General features: G+C 42.9%; 1 protein-coding gene across 2 annotated transcripts in view; it reads right to left on the bottom strand.

Moving 5' to 3' along the window:
• The window catches only part of ZFYVE1 (zinc finger FYVE-type containing 1), a 44,284-nt gene that overhangs the window by 7,819 nt on the left and 17,872 nt on the right, over window positions 1-18,593 (bottom strand). For both annotated transcript variants that reach the window (XM_061156743.1, XM_061156742.1), the window contains exons 3-5: window positions 14,953-15,457; window positions 10,404-10,618; window positions 1,629-1,735 (exon numbers count right to left, since the gene is read on the bottom strand). In XM_061156743.1, coding sequence (XP_061012726.1) covers window positions 1,629-1,735; window positions 10,404-10,618; window positions 14,953-15,457 — 827 coding nt within the window. The remainder of the gene's footprint in view (window positions 1-1,628; window positions 1,736-10,403; window positions 10,619-14,952; window positions 15,458-18,593) is intronic.

Genomic DNA, 18,593 nt, shown 5'->3' with positions numbered 1-18,593 from the left:
TCTCTAAGACAAGCCTCAGCCCTCCCTAGGCACAGACTATATAATCCAAGAACCAAGTCCTCGCTACAAACTCAGAGCAAACATGGTGGCCCAGGAGGTGGCCTATAGGGATCAATGCAAAAAGGCGATTCATAACAGAAAAGGCTCAGGTCTCCCCCGTATGGGTGAATGTGGAGGACAGGATCAGATGATTAAGTGATGAAAGCAGCGGAGAGGTGGGCGAGTGTCTACAAGACAGAGTCTACAGTCTGACGCTGACACACATTTAAACCCCCAGGCTCCATCCAACAAGTCACTGGCCTGTGACTGAGTAGCTATCAACAGTTCAAATTAATCCAGTGAGCCTCAACGTGTGTGGTCCCCATTCAGCAACATCAGTCTCACCCGGGAACTTAGCAGAAGGGCAAATTCTCAGGCCCTACGTCAGGCCTAGTGAATCAGAAACTTGGAGCAAGGCCCAACCACCTGTTGTTATGTGTCCTTCAGGTTTTCCTGAGGCATGCTAAAATTGAGAATCATTGCTGTTTCCCCTGTAACAAAGGACCAGTAGCATCACCCAGGAGCCAGCTGGAAACACAAAATCTCACCGAGACCTGCTGATTCTGAATCTGCATTTAAGAAAATCCCAAGGCAATGCATACATAAAGTTTGAGAATACTGCCCTAACTCAATGTTCTCAACTCAGCTACACATCAGAATCACCTGAGGAGCATGTTAAATACACCAATGCTGAGGGCACCACCCCAGATCTGGTAAGTGAGAAACCCTGGAGGCAAGGCCCAGGCCTCAGTCATTTGGAAAACTCCCTGGATAATGCTGATGTGCTCTAGGCATCTGCCCTCATCATGAAAGGAATCCACTAGGACTGATACCCACCGCAGTGCTATGCACATGGTGAAGGGGTGGAATGACTCAAGTTGAAAGCTGTGGTAAGAGGAACACAGAAAACAGGCAACCCAAAGCCTTCCCTGTTCTGCTTTTCTGTGCTAGCTTTTGAACTGTGGTGTTGGAGAAGACTCTTGAGAGTCCCCTGGACAGCAAGGAGATCAAACCAGTTAATCCTAAAGGAAATCAGTCCTGAATATTCATTGGAAGGACTGATGCTAAGCTCCAATGCTTGGGCTCCCTGATGTGAAGAACTGACTCACTGAAAAAGACCCTGATGCTGGGAAAGACTGAAGGCAGGAGGAGAAGGGGATGACAGATGGTTGGATGGCATCACCGACTCGAGGCACATGAGTTTCAGCAAGCTCTGGGAGTTGGTGATGGACAGGGAAGCCTGGCGAGCTGTAGTCCATGCGGTCGCAAAGAGTCACACATGACTGAGCGACTGAACTGAACTGAAAGCTTTCTGCAGTGAAAGTTACCCAAACCAGTCAATTTCACATCTAAACCAGGTTGGAATCTTCAGGGGATTCTTCATAACCATGTGTCCTGGAATCCCCCGCAACCTCAAAGTGTGATCCCCAGACCATCAGGCTCACTGGGGAACTTGTTGGAACACCCTATCTCAGGCCCCACTCCATCCTTTAGTCACAGCCTAACTTAGGCAGACCCCACGTGGTCTGCAGGCACAGGGAAGTCTGCGAAGCACCATTCTGAGGCTCTTTTCCCACGGTGGGACTTACCCGCAGCTGAGACACAGGGAGGAGCAGGTGAAGTACTCGTCTGGAAAAAAGGAGCTGTGCGCCATCTGATCATCGGGGATCTCACCACTGAAGCGGTCACTCAGAGCCTGCGCAGAGGGAAGGTGACATGTGAAGGGCCTCAGCGGAGAGCTCGGAGCTCTGGGCCTTCCACTGCCGGCCCTTCTAACACGCCCTCACTGCTGGCTTACTTCTTACCGGTTCTGTGGCTAGAAGCGGGAAGCCAGTGACTTCTGCTCCTTACCCTCCACCTTCTTGGCCTGACTTACACCAATCCTCACCACAGGAAACCTCAGAAAGAACCGGCCCATTTCCGAAGAGCTCAGAAGGAAGCAAAGTTACTGGTCTCTCCTAATGACCTTGGAAGTCATAAACACGTCACACACTCCACCGTTCATTCAAAACCACCAGATCCTGATGAATGCCCATTTCATCTTTGTGAAGCTGGGAAAGAAAGCAACTCAAGAAGGTGGCCTGTCTTGAAGTCAGAGGGAGACAGAGCTCAGAAGTGCGCTGGGAGTTTTCTGGGCGTGTCCACCAGTTCTAACCACAGGTACTCACTGGAGTTTACTGGCCACAGAACTATCTCTATGTAGAAAAAAGGGTTATCAGCCAAAAAGCAAGGAGGAATTATTCTAGGTATTGGCAGCCTTTTATCAACTATAGTAACTAACCTAAATGACAGCAAACGGCCAAAATAAATGCCAAGAAGAAAGATAAAGGTATGTGAAGTAACAGGCTGAAATTTTTATGTTTAAAGGAAGCTTCCATTTTTAATCCTATTTTTGTTCACTACTTTATATTGAAAGTATTCTTCAGGATGATTTTTTTTTCCTCCAAGCCTTCAGTCATATGCAGTGGGAAAAGTCATATAAATTAAATGGGCTTTCTAGGTTTTAAAAATTATTAAATATTCACAGTTCCTAAGTCTCGACTCTTTCTGTGGCAGTCAGGCACTACTCAGGGGAAGAGATGTAAGAGTAGCTTTAAAACAGAAGGACAAGATGCTACTTTCTTTTTTTTTTTCTTTCTTTTTTTTTTTTTTCCTCCTCCTCCTCCTCCCAAGATGCTACTTTCTTTAGTAAAAAGGTGAAAGAAATTTTAAGATGAGATTCGGAAAAGGGGTAGGTTAGGTTCTAAACTAAGATTCTCAAGTTCTAAACGGAATTTCGCTTAAGGACACTTATTTATCAAAACTCCTTTTCCTTTTTCCCAATGAAGCCTAAAACCCTGAGTTGTAAACCAAGTGTTTTCAAAAGCACAAGCTCTCAATGTGGAGTCAGGTCAGGTGTTCAAGACAAGAGTAGTGGCAAAGAATGTGTCAGACTAAGGGTGTGGGACTCACCCATGTGCATTCAAATTCAGCTCCTACAAAGATAATGAACATGCCCATAAAAATACCACCTGCCAGTGACAGCTGACCAAGTGGCAATCCCTGAGTTGGACCAAAAAAAAAAAAAAACAATCTAAGAGTAACACATACAGGTCCTGTTCTCTTGGGAGTAATTGTGTAAAAAGTAACTAAGGGAAAACAAGTAAGATTTGGAGACAGACTATAAAGGAACATACATGTGAATATTAAAGAGAACAAACAAGATGCAAACCCAGAAGAATCATTCACTAGCCTACGCCATCATTCTCTCTCCTACTTCTGAGTAGGACCCATCCTTCGGGGAATTTTTGGTCTCACCTTTTCCATGAAGCCTTCCCAACCACTCCAGGAAGATCACACTCTGCCTTCCCCGAGCAGCTGCTGTCCTCAACATCTGAACCAGGTACTAAGTGATGAGACAAAGCTACAAGCCTGATATATGTATCTGATCTCCCAGACTAGATCACAAACACCGTGAAAGGCACGTACTACCTCTGTATCCTCCTCTCAGTCCAGCACACGTTTTAACAACTACTCAACTAGGACCTCTGCAATGAAGTGCCCCAGCACCGAGCCCCATGCACACACCAACCCATCCTCTCCTCCTCACCCTGGCCCTGCCTCTGCACCAGGCCTTAACCCACGCCCACGGTCCTCTCTAATTTATGGCTAACTACTCACTGATTGGCCAAATCACTGATAACTCTTTCTGTGTTTCTCAAACAGCTGTGTGCCTAACTGGGGCTAGCTGGTGGGCAAGTAGAGCATCACCTTCCTAATGCGTCAATTTACTGAAAGATTTGGGGAGGAAGTTTTTGCTTTATTTTTTGGCCACACCATGTGGTACACGGGATCTTAGTTCCCTGACCAGGAATTGAACCCACACCCTTTGCAGTACAAACACAGAATCTTAACCACTGGACTACCAGGGAAGTCCCAGGAAGTTATTTTTACATAAAAAATTAACTTGGGTATAGCATGAAATCAAATGGAAAATTTGCATACATGTGAGGACCCCCCTCCCCACAAAAAATTATATCAGCCTGTAGCTGGTAGCTCTTCAAGTGCCTCAATTTCCTTATCTGTAAAACGGGGGTGGCTAGGAGTACTCTCCGCAGCAGGGGTCTCCATGGATTACACTGTGAAGATCAAATGAAGTTAATCCATAGAGCACTTGGCATAGACTGAGAGTTCAGAAAACGTGAGCTGCCACGATTAATATTTTTATTTTTTTATGCTGAGAATTCTCTAATTTTCTCCCTCAGATACCCTCACCAACTGATCCAGCTAACAGAAGGGATATAAGAGCTTCTCTCCTTTCCATGACAGCTCCCTAGTCTTCATGGCTGGTTGCATTTGTGGGTGAATATTTAGCTACAAAAAGATGCTTAAGTACCAAATGCAGTGTTAAAATAAGAAACAAAAAAAGAGAGCTAAATGAGGAATGCAGAAGCTACTAAAGATGTATAATAAAACCCAAAGAAGCACATTTTTAGCCTTTGGTTTCTCTTTTAAATAGGTAACTGAAAGGATAACCTAAGTAATACTTTTCCTTAGGAAAAATATCAAGTTTAGCATGAATCCAACAGCTGGGTTGAATTCAGAAGGCATGCCACTCCCCAGTAAATGTAAAATTGCAGCCCAATAATAGTGACAGCATAAAGTTTTCTCTGTTCCAAACTCAAGTGGCCTGATTCACTTCTCTGGAAGATCTTCAGAAAAATGAGGACATTTCTAAGTATCTCAAGGTTTAGCATGAAACAATCTGCAGCCCGATCGCCATGCGACAAATCCCCATAGAACCTCCATTGCCACCAGCACTAGACAACTGTCAGCTTATGTTTGCCACGGCAACAGTAACTTCTTATGACATCAGAAAGAGAACTCCAAGACCAACCAGCCTCACCTTTTCGGATGCTGGCCACCCATCCTCTCAAATGCTGATAACATAAGCATCTTACTTCTCTCACAACTCACTGAAGAGCCGGCAGTCAGTAATGAATCAGACTTTGACAAGCATCAGGAGGACTTACATGAATCAAGAGTATGGGAATAGGACTTCCCTGGCAGTCCAATGGTTAAGACTCATCCTTTACAGGGGCCACAGGTCTGATCCCTAGTCAGGGAACTAAGATTCCAGGTGCTGGATGATGCAGCCAAAAAAAAAGTATGGAAACATAACAGAAACTGTTAAAAAAAAAACTTGATGCTCATGTGTTTTAGATACAAGGGTAAGGAGACACTGTCTTCCTTCCTCTATAACCTGACTGTTTCTTTCCAGTGTGGACATTACCACCTAATCCATATACTTCATCTCTTTCAAAAATTCTAAGCCTCAAATCATTCCAGGGTTTCCGGGGCTCTCTCCCTCTTGAGGCCCCAAAGCCATAAGAGGCAGGAAAGGACCTTTCCTGAGAAAGCTTGGGAAAGCATTTGAGGTCAGTCTGGAAAAGGTTGCCTAGAGACTAGATGATCTTGAACTTTAGTTGCCTTGACAACAGTACAGCTCTTACTATCTAACCTGTAAGTTTCACTCCAGTCATCAAAGGCTAGAAGTGAATTTTCTGATTAAAAATGGAGACTCTTAGGTAGTCCACGATGCCACCTCCCCCCAAAATATATAATAACTTCGTAAATACTTAATAGGTGCTTCCTTATGTGACAGAATTAGAGAGTCAGAGTTCCTACATTTAGAGATCAGAGACTAAAGGAGATAATACAGAAAACCTGTCAGAATCCAACCTTAAAATGGTTCTCTCCATTTCTCTTAACTGTAAATACAGGCAACAACAGTTAATTCAATATTCAATTTCCTTAGTCAATAGGGACCTGAACATCTCTTTTCTTTAAACAGACTTACTTCATCAGTGAGAATATGCTCCGCTGGTAGGTATCCGAGCTGTTGCTACTGTGGAAACTGAGCAAACGAGTGAGAGGTTAAGAAGTGAGAAAAATTCAGCTGGAGAAAAGGAACTGGGGCTTGGACCACAACAAGGCCAAATGGAAGGAAGGGCAACCAGATCAGCAGAATGAATGTGAAACATACGGGCAAGTCACAAGAGCAGAAAGTGACTGAAGGTCTCATACACACACATTCTACAACTCCTCAACCTTGCTCATTAATCACATTTCCTGTTCAATAATGAACATGAAAAGAATATGTGGAAGGAAAAAAAGGTTTAACTTCTCTATGATCTGACTTATTTAGGAAGAAAATGTATATATACATTATATACATATATTTCTATATGCACTGAAGCATCACCAAAAATTTCGGGAAGCGTATGTCAGAAAGTTTTATAACAGTTATCATACAGTGAGGGGACAGGAGTGAAAGGGACTTAAGTCATACCTTACTACTGGAATTGTACTATTTGAATCTGTACTATTTCAATTGTTTATTACAAACACACATTGCTTTTACAATTTAAAAAATAACTTTTTTTTTTTAATAACTTTTTAAAGTAACCAAACACTCAAATACAACTTCTAAAAATGTCCTTTCTAAAGGCAACTAGTAATATGTATCAGGAACCTTTAAAGACCCATCTTCTGACCTTCTTAAAAGTGGAGTAACTATTGAGAAGGAATACAGCCCAGGGTTTAAAAGAACAGACTTGGGAGCCAGACTACCTGGTTCAAATTGCCCACCACTGGAACTTCCCTGGCGGTCCAGTGGCTGAGACTATGCACTCCCCATGCAGGGGGCCTGGGTTCGATCCCTCGTCGGGAACCAGATCCCACATGCTGCAACTAAAAAAGATCCTACGTGCCACAACAAAGACTGAAGATCCCGAGTGCTGTGCTGCAAACTAAGGCCTGGCGCAGCCAAATAAATAAATGAATGTTAAAAAAACAAATTCTCCACCACTCACTAGACAAGTCATCTCAGGCAAATTAACGTACCTCTCTCTGCCTCTGTTTCTCAACCTCAGAGTTGAAATGAGGATAAAATGAATGAATACATGTCAATACAGAGCACAGAACATGACATTAGTAAACACTCCACAGAAAGGTTGGCCAGCAGTACTGGGAGCTGTAATTTACCCCAAGGAAGTAGGCAGAATGTGGGCAATACCTTTAGGTACTCAGAAAATATAAGGAAAAATGGAAAGTACTATTAAAGTATGGGCAGAACTACTACATATAAAAAATGACCCACCCATATAAATGAAAAAGCATGCAGCTATTTTTAAAAAAACATGGTTTTATAGAATATTTAATAATGGAAAAAATGCTAGGCTTCAACACTCCATAAAAAAAAGCAAAGTATATAAGTGCACATAGATACATCACAACCCCAATTCTCTTTTCAAAATAAGTAGCAAAGAATCATATATAATGCCCCATGTATCTATTTTTTGCACACTTAGTTTGCTTTTTTCTTTGCTATTACAAGGATGTTGCCATTAACTTCCTCACATAGGTCTCTGTGTTCCTGTGGAAGAGTTGCTCTAAGGCCAATTTCTAGAAATGACATGGTTGGTGTATATATTATGCATTTCTTTATACTACTGCATTTCAAAGTGGCTGTACTAATTTTACCTCAACCAGAAGTTTGTAAGAGTTTACAGTGCTTCATATCCTTTTTGACATTTTATTGCCAAACCTGTCAGTGTTTACCCTTGCATGGTGGTGGTCTTACTAGAGAGTTGAGACTTCTTTATTTGGGCATCACAGTCTTGCCTCATAGTGCCTCTCCATTTCCCCAAAAGGTTTATACATTTGTCTCTCCATTTTCCCAAAAGGTTTATACATTTTTTTCTAACAATATTCCTATTTTATGTAAAATAAAGAGAAAATCACAGAGGAAACAAAATCATATAAATCATACTAGAATATATCCCAAGGCTTCTTGAAGTGCTTCCTCAGGGAGTCAGTGAGGAACTGGACAAGGTGGCGAATAAATACCAGTAGAGACAGAAAAAAAATGGGAGAAACAGAAAGTGAAACAAGCTATTTTGGCACTGATAATTTATCTGTTTATGACCATCCCCAATCTTCTGTTCCAAAAAGAATGCAAGGCCACTTTAAAAAAAAAAAAATACAACAACATAAAACAAAAAATAAGTGGACAAAAATAAATGGCCATCATATTATACACTGCTATGAACTATGAAGAGTTCTGTTAAGAGTATTTTAACAACAATAAACCTCTCCTAGGTCAATCTGCCTAATGCAGACCTTAAAGGTAGCTTTCTATAAGCGCGATCATCAGAGAATGAACAATTTCTAACATAAAGAAGATTAAAAACAACCAGAAAAAGACAAAAGAATTTTTTCGAGGATCTGACCAAGTTGCAAGACCCCAGAGTTCCCTGAGAAGAGCCGGAAACATGAGCTTAAACAGGTAACTCCATCCCATGCACAGACCCTGCCTCAGAGAACAGGAAATACAAGATTCAGGTAAACTCGAGGCCAACAGTTACCAAGAGTCCTCAGAATTCCAGCTGACCAGGCTCATTTTAATCACAGAAAGCTTCATGAATCATATCACCTCATAAAAACACAGTGTAACTCTTTTTCTCAAAAGTAACTAACAACAATAACAACAACAACAGAAAAGTACCTGACAAACTGGCCTGGAGGAGGACATCCAAGATGCGTGAGGTAAAATCCCTGAGCACTAATTACTGCTTACGGCACCTGGTGTCCCTGAAGGTCTTATGTAAACAGTAAGCTAGGTTAACTTTGAGAAAACCTAAGAAATCTATAATGCAGCCATTGGCCTAGTTGTCAATATTCTTAAGAATCAGATTTTACAGCCCTTTGTATAACATAGTAAGGATTTAGCCTCCATTTAAGAATGCTCACAATACTTGGGTGTAATCTTCCACCTGACTACCTATGCCATTACAAGGACATGTGTGGTCAGTCGTGTCCGACCCTTTGTGACCTCATGGACTCTAGCCTACGAGGATCCTCTCTCTGTGGGATTTTCCAGGCAAGAATACCAGAATGGGTTCTTGTTTCCTCCTCCAGGGGATCTTCCCCACCCAGGGATCGAACTTGTTATCTTCTGCACTGGCAGGTAGATTCTTTACCATGGAGTCACCTGGGAAGCCCTTGAAGAAGTATTCTATAAGGGCAAAGATTGTTGTCTATCTTATTCTCCAGTTATTTCCAGCACCTCAAACTCTGACACAGAGATTCACTCATTTATTTGTTGAATGGATGAACGAAATAACTAATTTCCTAAGACCAAGCAACAGGTAAACGGCAGAACTGGGATCCTAACACAAGTCTGTCTGACTCCGGACTTCAAGTTTTTCTAGTCCAATCAGGATACTATAATGAAATGCAACAGACTGGGAAGCTTATAAATGACAAATTTATTCCCCACAGTCCTATAGGCTGGAAATCCAAGATGAGGGTGCAGCATGGCAGCCTCCCAGTGAGGCTCTGCCTTCTGGTTCACAGATGGTACCTTCTCACAGTGTCCTCACTTGGTGGAAGGGGCTAGGGAGCTTTCTGGGCTTCATTTGTAAGGGTGCTAAAGTCGCTCAAGAGGGTTCCATTCTGATAACCAATCACCTCCCACAAACCCCTGGGTATACTAATTGGGCATTAATGTATTTCAAGATATGAATTTTGTGAGGATACAAACATCTAGCTTTTAGTAACCACTATGCAAAAACCATAAACCTTTTCTGAGGAGTAACTTCATTCCCTCCTCCTGTTGTTTTTTTTAACTTTTCATTTTGATGTAATTTCAAACCTGTAGAAAAGTGGCAAGAATAGTATAACGAACTTCCGTATACAGTTTATCCAGATGCAGAAACTGCTTACGTTGTGTCCCACTGCAAACCTTTTAGACTCCATGGATGAAGCAAATCAACATATGCCCAAAGTCTGTTCCTGGGTAAACCAGGGCCGGCCTAGCTTTATGCAAACCGCTTCTCCTATTTCTTCTGGTCTCGGGCTCTATGCCCTACCCCTCAGGGCACCCTCAAATCCCTAGCTCAAGTCTTCATGTCAACACTGTCCTTTCTCCAAATGCCACACTCTCAGCACTGCTCCAAAGACCCTGGCCCCTTCCTGCTCCTCTGTCCTCCGCCTGCAGGCATGGTAACACAGAGGTGTACACAAAGGAAACCATAAAACCAAAGCAGTCTTGGCAGGAACTGAGTTGATGTCTTCATTATAAAGAATGGTAAAATAAGGTTTTTCTCCAAGAGGAGGACCTTTTAACTAACATCCGAGATTCACGTTCCTGGCAAGATGATGCCATTCAACAGGTAACACACTCCACTCATGCCCTTCCTTTCAGAGACCCTCTTTTCAGCCCAGGTTTCTCATCACCAGCACTGACAGAAGTTGGAGAACTGAGCGTCACCCCCCACTGGCGCCCCAGTGAGAAGCACTCCAGCCAGAAAGCAACTGACCTTCAGGGCCTTGAAGATGACGCCAGGGTGCCGGGGAGAACGGGTGGTGTTGTTCTCCAGTTGCTGCTCCAGAGCACGCCGAAGCCCAGAAAAGTCAGTGGGAGGGTTGTAGGTCCTCGTCCCCTTGTAGTGAATGGAACTGAAGGCTTCCGGGAAGCGGCCCAGCTTCCGGAACCGGTCCTGGATGAGCTTCTCCGGCACCTCGGAGGGGTGATCTGGACAAGCGGAAACAGGTATGTGAACAGGGGCCTTTCTTTAAAAAAAAAAACGTCTCCTGTCTTTCATTATAAAAGGAATACGTGGTGTGGCTCCGTAAATATCAACAGGCAGAACTGCTCTATGCTGTTGGAAGTCAGGAAGGAAGGAACTGCCTAGAAGAAAGCACAGCAGGGGTTTCTGTGAAGTAGGGGCTGGTGTATCATGACCTGGTATTGAATTCACATATACCCTCAGCTTGCCAAAGGGCTTCAGGTATACACTTTTGATATAATGTGTACTTTTTGGTATGTGTGTTACACTTCAAGGAAGTACCTTTTTAAGAAAAAAAGAGAGAGAGAGAATCAGTCATTTATTTAACTTTTAATATTTATTTATTTAATGGCTACAGCAGGTCTAAGCTGCATCATGAGGGATCTCCATTGTGGCTCATGGGCTCTCTAGTTGCAGCACGAGGGCTTAGTTGCTCCACAGCATGTGGGGGTTTCAGTTCCCCAACCAGAGGTCAAACCGGAGTCCCCTGCATTACAAGATGGATTCTTAACTAGAAGTGTATTTTTTTTAATGTGCTCATTGTAAAAAATCCAAACATGTCAAAGCATAAAAGGAAAGAAATGTAGGTCCTCTGCTCCCTCCTACTCTTCAAAGGGAACTATAGTCCAGTGTTTACCCTTTCAGACTTTTTCTTTTCCTACATAATTCCCAACACACATATGCAACTTGCTTTCATCACTTAATAACATACCGTAAGCATGTGTCCTTGTACACTTGATACACTGTGAGAAGACATCTCCTTCTTCTTTTTAACAGCTATATAGTCTTCCATCCTATGGATGGATTTCACCAGTCACCTTCTAATAAGCATTTAAAATAAATAGCTGCTCTGGAAGTGCTGGTCTTATGCTGGTGAAGTTGCAGACAAGTGCCAACGTGTGAGGGTATCAGCCTTCCCATAGTTTCACCAACATTTATCCAGAAATTTAGGGAGCAGCAGTATAAACAGATTCAATAATCATTTTGGAGATAAAACTTAGAAGGACTTTTGGTTTTAATTTCCTTTAATTTTTTTCTAAAAAAAACTAAATTATTCTTTAGAAGCTAGATTCTGGGCTGACAGGATTATGTTGCTTTTTTTTTTAATTTATTTTTAATTGAAGGATACTTGCTTTACAGTATTGTGTTGGTTTCTACCAAATATCAACATGAATCAGCCACAGGTTTACCCATGTCCCCTCCCACTTGAACATCCCTCCCACCTCCCTCCCCATCCCACCCCTCTGGGTTGTTACCAAGCCACAGTTTGAGTTTCCTGAGTCATACAGCATAATTTCCTTTAATATTTTAACAACAAAATCACTCAAATTAACACTGGAAATATGGCTTTAGCTCAAATTTAAAGGTACAGTCATCAAAGAGAAGTAGCCAAAGTTCTGGATCCAGAAACAACTCTGGATTCAGAATCCCAATGTTGCAGCCTGCTAGCTAGAACCTCCTTGGTTACATAACCTAAGCTCTCTGAGTTCAGTTTCTTCATTTGTAAAATATAGCTGCTGTTGACTGAGCTGAATGACAAAGATACATTAAGTCTGCATTTATTTTAAGAAAATGTTGGGACTTTCCTGGCGGGCCAGTGGTTAAGACTCTGCACTTTCACTGGAGAGGGTAACAGGTTTGATTCCTGGTCAGGGAATTAAGATTCCAAATACCGCATGACACAGGGAAAAAGTAAAAATTTTTAAAAATTTAAGAAAAAAAAATGTTATCTTTGTTATTCAGCTTTTATTTTAAGAAACAAATAAACAAACACCAAGCATAGTACAAGGCATAAAGCAAAAGGAAAAAAAGAGGGGGGGTCGTTTCCCTGGTGGCTCAGCAGTGAATAATTCGTCTGCCAACACAGGAGATACAGGTATGATTCCTGTTCCGGGAAGATCCCACATGCTTGCAGAGTGCCTGAGCCTATGCGCCACAACTACTGAGCCTGTTCTCTGGAGCCTGCAAGCCACAACTACTGAGGCCCTCAGGCCCTAGAGCCTGTGCTCCAAAAGAAGAGAAGCCACGGCAATGAGAAGCCTGTGCACTGCAACTAGAGAGTAACCCCCACTAGCTGCAACTAGAGAAAAGCAACAAAGATGCAGCACAGCCAAAAACAAATAAGATTTTTTTAAAAATAAATAAATAAATAAAACCTATGGGAAAAAAAAAAGTTACTTTGAAAGGCTGGTTGTTTCAAAATCCTGAACAGGAAATTAGACCCTCCCCTCACCAAAGCTGTGAAGATCCAAAGTGGCATAAAAATGCTAATCACGGGAGGTATCCTAGACCCAGATCCTTCGGATTCTAACTCCTTAATATGGTCCTAGTCTGTCCACTCCCCACCTACTGCCCTGCCCTCGCTCAGGCCCCATCACTCCTCACCTAGTACCGTGATAAGCTCCTGGCCACCTCCCTGCCCTCTACACATGCCTCTCTAGTTCATCCTGCAACAGGCCGCGGGGGATCTTTTTGAAAATACAGATCTGATCACATAAACTCCCTACTTAAAATCCTTCAAGGGATCTTGTCATACTTGAGACCTAAATCAAGGCCATCCATGCATGATCTGATCCCTGAGTGTGTCCACTGTCCCCTCGCACACAATCTAAGCCTCAGACACACTGAGCCTCTTCACTCAGCAAGTGTCTGGTGACAGCCTACTGTGCGCCAAGCACCCACCCAGGCTCTTCAAAGGCAGCAGTGAGTAAGACAGGCAAGGTTCCTGCCTTCCTGGAGTTTCCATTCCAAGGGGAAAAGATCAAAAACCAGTAAGCAAACGAACAGGATGATTTCAGAGAGCGACAGGTGCCCTGATGAACATGAAGACGGGACCACCAGGGTGCAGGAAGGACCTTTTTAAAGGAAACATTTGGCAAAGGCTCCAAGGGGCTAAGAGTTGAGCTGAATCTGAAAGAGAGGCTGGCTGGGGGAAAGTGTGTTCCAGGTAGACAGAGTAGCTTGTGCAAAGATGGGAACAGAGAAAAGTCTGGTATAGCTAGTGGAGGGAGTGAAAGGGGTAAGCAGAGAGTGTTCAGAGACAGAGGCAGGAGTGAGGACACTGTAATTAGGAGTATAGATTTTATCCTGACGTAACGGAAAGCCATTGACAGGTTGGAAGCAGGAGTATGACATGACCTAAAGTATAAATTAAGCTTTTAAAAAACATCACTCCCCATCCTTCAAGGAAGCTGCATTGAAGGGGGCAGGAACGGAATCCAGGAACTCAGGGTACAAATACCTACAGTTCCCTGGACACAACAAGTTCCTTCAAACCACTATAGGTTCATCTTCCTAGAGCATCCTTCCTCTATCTAATCAGTCTCTAGAGTTCAAATGTCACCTCCTCTTTCCTAGATCCCACAAAGAGGTGTATAGTGTCCCTCTTCTGCACACTCACAGCTCCAGGAGCGACACCCAGCACAGAACAGAGTACGTGTGGCCTCTCCAACTAGACTATCAGCTATTCGAGGGTGGGAATTGGTTTTTTTTTTCAGTTTGGGGTCCTGGCAGTCAGCATGTGACCTTGTGCACGTAATAAACTTTGTTAACTGAATGAATATTAATAATGAAACTATTTTCAGAGCCAACGCTATCGTCCCCACCTGCATCCGATCACTGTCACACCTGCTCCCTCATCCTCCAACTCGGGCGATGCTCTTGCTTCCTATTTCTCTAAGAAAGCAGAAACAATAAGACAACTTCCGCCACGTCTACCTACTTACCTGTAATCGTGTCCATATAATCTCCCTTCTCTCCTGTTGTTACAAATGAACCGTCCACGCTCCTAAGGTCAGCCCTCCACCTGTGCATCACTCCTGCTCTCTCTCTTACATCTGCATCTCTTCCTTTCATCATTCCCAGCAATACACAAGTATCTGCAATACCTCACATCTTAAATTTCAAAAAAGGGGAAACTCCCTGAAACCCCCCACATCAACCTCCTGCTGTCACTTTTAGAACCCTTTATAGAACTCTATGAAAGAGATGAATATACTACCTTAAGATTTTTCCTTCTCTTTTTTTGATCCCACTTTGATCAGGCTTTCAGGCCCACCATCCCTGGGAAACGGTCTTACCCAGATCACCAAGGACCTCTATATCACCAAAGCCAATCGGCAATTTCTCAATCCTCATCCTGCCCATGAGCAGATTCTGACATGGTTGATCACTCCATCCTTCTTGAAACACTTCCTTATGTCTTGCCCAGGCAGAAATTTTTCTGGACAATCTTCCACCGCCAAGTCGCTACTGCAGCCCAGAAAGGTCAATGTGTGACAACCGAACCCCATCTACTTACCAGAGCCCAGCAGCTGGGTGTGCACAGTCTCATGGAAAATGATAACAGCAGGGCCCAGGGTGGACAAGGGGACGTCCAGGCCACAGCGGGCAGTGGTAGCCTTGAGCTCCTTAGTGAAATGTTTCAAATAAGCTTCTGAGGCATCCCCAAGGAACTTGAAGAGGTCATTGTGCAGTCGGTCTGCATGAGTTCGATAGATGACGAGGTCTGAGATGGCCAGGACCTTAAGCAGCAGCCGTGTCCTCTGGCTTAGATTCACTGTAGCCCCCAAGAGCCCTTCCGTGTCTATCACGGCCACTTTGTGGACTGGGTCATATGCTGCCCACACTCCCACAGTGCAGGACTCCTGGGCAGGGGAGGTTTTGAAGACTTCTCGGCCATAGAAGAAAGTGTGGTTGAGGGTATGAGACTTCCCATCCCCAGTGTTTCCAAAAATGGAAACCACTTTCAGATGCTGATCAGGTTTGCAGTCCAATTTCCTAATGAAGTCCTCTTCATTCGTTACCTTCCCAAAAAAAAAAAAAAGGGTGGGGGGAAGACAATGAAATACGAAAACCACAAAATAGCTAGAAACACCTGCAAGAATTAAGTGCTTGCCAGGGCTCCTCGATTGACTTGTCAATGTGGCAAGGAAAAGAAGTCCCAGGATAATAGCCTCTCACCCAACACTTACCCCTAGGCAAACAGCTAACAGGAACTTTGACAGCCTCAGTCAGTATATAAGAACTTAATAGTCATAAAAATGTTAAAACTATAAACTCTTAAAAGAAGGCATACGAGGAAATTTTGCAACCGTGGATTAGGCAATGTCTTTTTAGATATGACACTAAAAGCAATACAACAAAAGAAAAAAATGGATAAAATGGACTTCATCAAAATTAAAAACTTTTATTCTGCAAAGGATACCATTAGATGAAAAAACAATCCAAAGAATGGGGGTAAATATTTGCAAATCACATATCTGATAAGGGACTAATGGTCCAGAATATGTAAATAATTCTTACAACTCAGTAAGATAAAATAGCCTAATTAAAATATTAAGCAAAAAATCTGAACAGATATTTCTCCAAAGAAGACATACAATTATCAATAAGCACGTGAAAAGATGCTCAACATCATAGCCATCAGGGAAATGCAAACCAACCACAACAAAATATCCCTTCACTCCCACTAGGATGACTATGATCAAAAAGATAATGGCAAGTTTTGATGAGAATACAGAGAAATTTCAATGCTCATACACTGCTGTTGAGAATGTAAAATGCACAGCCACCCTAGAAAACAGCATGGCAGTTTCTCAGAAAGTGAAACACAGAGTTACCATATGTCTCAGCAGCTCTACTCCTAGGTATAAACCAAGAGAGTTAAAAAGATACATCCACACAGAACTTGAACATGAATGTTCACAGCAGCATTATTCATAATAACAAAAGATGGAAACAACCCACATGTCCATCAGTTGATGAATGAACATATAATGTCTGAATATTATTCAACTATAAAAAGTACTGATGTATGCTACAACATGGATGAACCTTGAAAACATTATACTAAGTGAAAGAAGCCAGACACAAAATGTTACATATTATATAATTCCTTTTATATGAAATGTCCACAATAGGTCAGCTCATAGAGACAGAATATATATTAGTGGCTGCCAGGGGTGAAGGGAAGCAGGAAATAGGGAGTGACTGTTGTGGGTACAGGGTTCCTATCTGGGTTGATGAAAATGCTAAGGACTTAAGACAGTACTAAGGGCTGTAAAACTTTATGAATATACTGAAAGCCCTGAATTGTATATTTTAAAAGGATGATAAATACATGGTATGTCACTTACATCTAAGAAAGACTGTTTTAAAAAAAAAAAGAACAACTTACTAGTCAAACTCCTTCTATCCATAATTCCACTGTTTACAGTTTAAAAACACTGCAGTCCTTATAAAAAGTCAGGCCATGAGACTTCTCTGGTGGTCCCGTGGTTAAGAATCCACCTTCCAATGCAGGTGATGCAGGTTCCTAAACAAGGAACTAAGATCCCACATGCCACTGGGCAACTGAGCCCAAGCGCCGCAACTACTGAGCCTGCAAGCTCTAGAGCCCATGCTCCACAACAAGAGAAGCCCACACCGCAAAGAGAGAAAGCTTATGTGCCGCAACAAAATTTAAAAAAAAAAAAAAAAAAAAGTCAGGCCAGGAAGGAAGGGAGCTGGTGTCAGTGAGACAGATCCCAGACTGGAGTTCCGGGAAGATGCTCAGGGTCTATAACTCTCAGAATACAAATCCCCAGGGTCAAATCTCCTAATTCAAACACTCCAGCTAAAGGAGTTCTACTCCAGCTAAAGGAGTGATGAATCTTTACAACTCGTTCTCCAGCCACGAGGCAAACAAACAAAAAAAACACATTCCTGACTCTCAAGAGTCTGCTGGTTTGATAAAAAGTTACAGGAATGCAGACCACTGGGTGTGATAATATGATGTCTTCATTTCCCATAATCTCATCAAGATGGTAAAGCACTATTCTATTAATAACATCACTATGATTATTACAGGAAGAGCCTTAATGACGATATTTTACTTACTGAATGCCCACTGCACTGACAGGGCCCTTCCCTAGATCCACGAGGGCAGAACCGAGTCTGCCTTTACATCCCCAGTACCTGGGACACAGCCTGGCACAGGGGAGTTGTTCAATATCCAGTTACCGAATGAATGAATGCGGTGCACCTTGCTAGGTACTTTGATCTACTTTTCTCCACCCTCGATAGTCCAAAGGGCTGAACACAGGAGCAGCATTTGATAGCTGGGCTCACTGATCTCCCAGGCAACTGAGAGAACAAGAAGTTACACAGAACAGCCCACTTTGGACCCATGTCACTCAGCCAGTATCATTCCAAGCTGCTAAGCTGGCCACAAGAGAAACAAAACAAAAGCTCCATAAACCTCTACCAGCAAGGAGTCAGATAAGGTCAGAGTGGCCAGCTGCAAGAGTCATCAAACAGTCTGGAGGAAGAAGATGAGGCCCAGGGGTTTTCTCCCCTGGAAATGAACTCAATCATGAATCCATTGTCCAAAAAAAAAACCACAATGGGTATCAGGACACTCAAGAGTGGGCACCTGAAAAGGGGCCTGTAGGAGCTGTTAGATACAGAGCTAAATGTCTCAAGATTTATACCAATTAAGTACCCACCAAATGATGAGCTCATTGGAGTCAGCATTTGGGGATACTATTTTGGCACCAGGCGTCCTGGGGTATGTTAAACACACAAGTTCATGTGCGCATGTGCAGATGAGTCCAGCGCAAAGAATTCTAGGAGGTGGAGTTCAAACCTCAGGCTGGTTTTTCTACCAAGGAGCCCTGGATAATCATTCAGTATGCACTGACTGCATTTTTCCACATGTAAAATGAGGATATAACCATCTTTGCCTCCCCTGACTGGGTACTGGTTGCTAATCAAATCAACAGATAAACGAGAAAATACCTGGCAAACGGAAATCACGCTTCGTTTTTCCTTCTTCTGCCTTTCGCATTCTTTTGCTCCCTGTTATACTACTCAACTCATACTTAACCTGTGGGCAGTTTCCCCGAGCCAGGAAGGAGACAACAGCCTAGGTAGTAAGTAGCAAGACCGGTTTTTCAGTCA

This window comes from Dama dama, chromosome 12 (genome assembly GCF_033118175.1).
Source record: "Dama dama isolate Ldn47 chromosome 12, ASM3311817v1, whole genome shotgun sequence".
Lineage (NCBI taxonomy): Eukaryota > Metazoa > Chordata > Mammalia > Artiodactyla > Cervidae > Dama > Dama dama.
The sequence above is the reverse complement of the archived record's forward strand: the minus strand, read 5'-3'. Positions and strand labels throughout refer to the sequence as shown.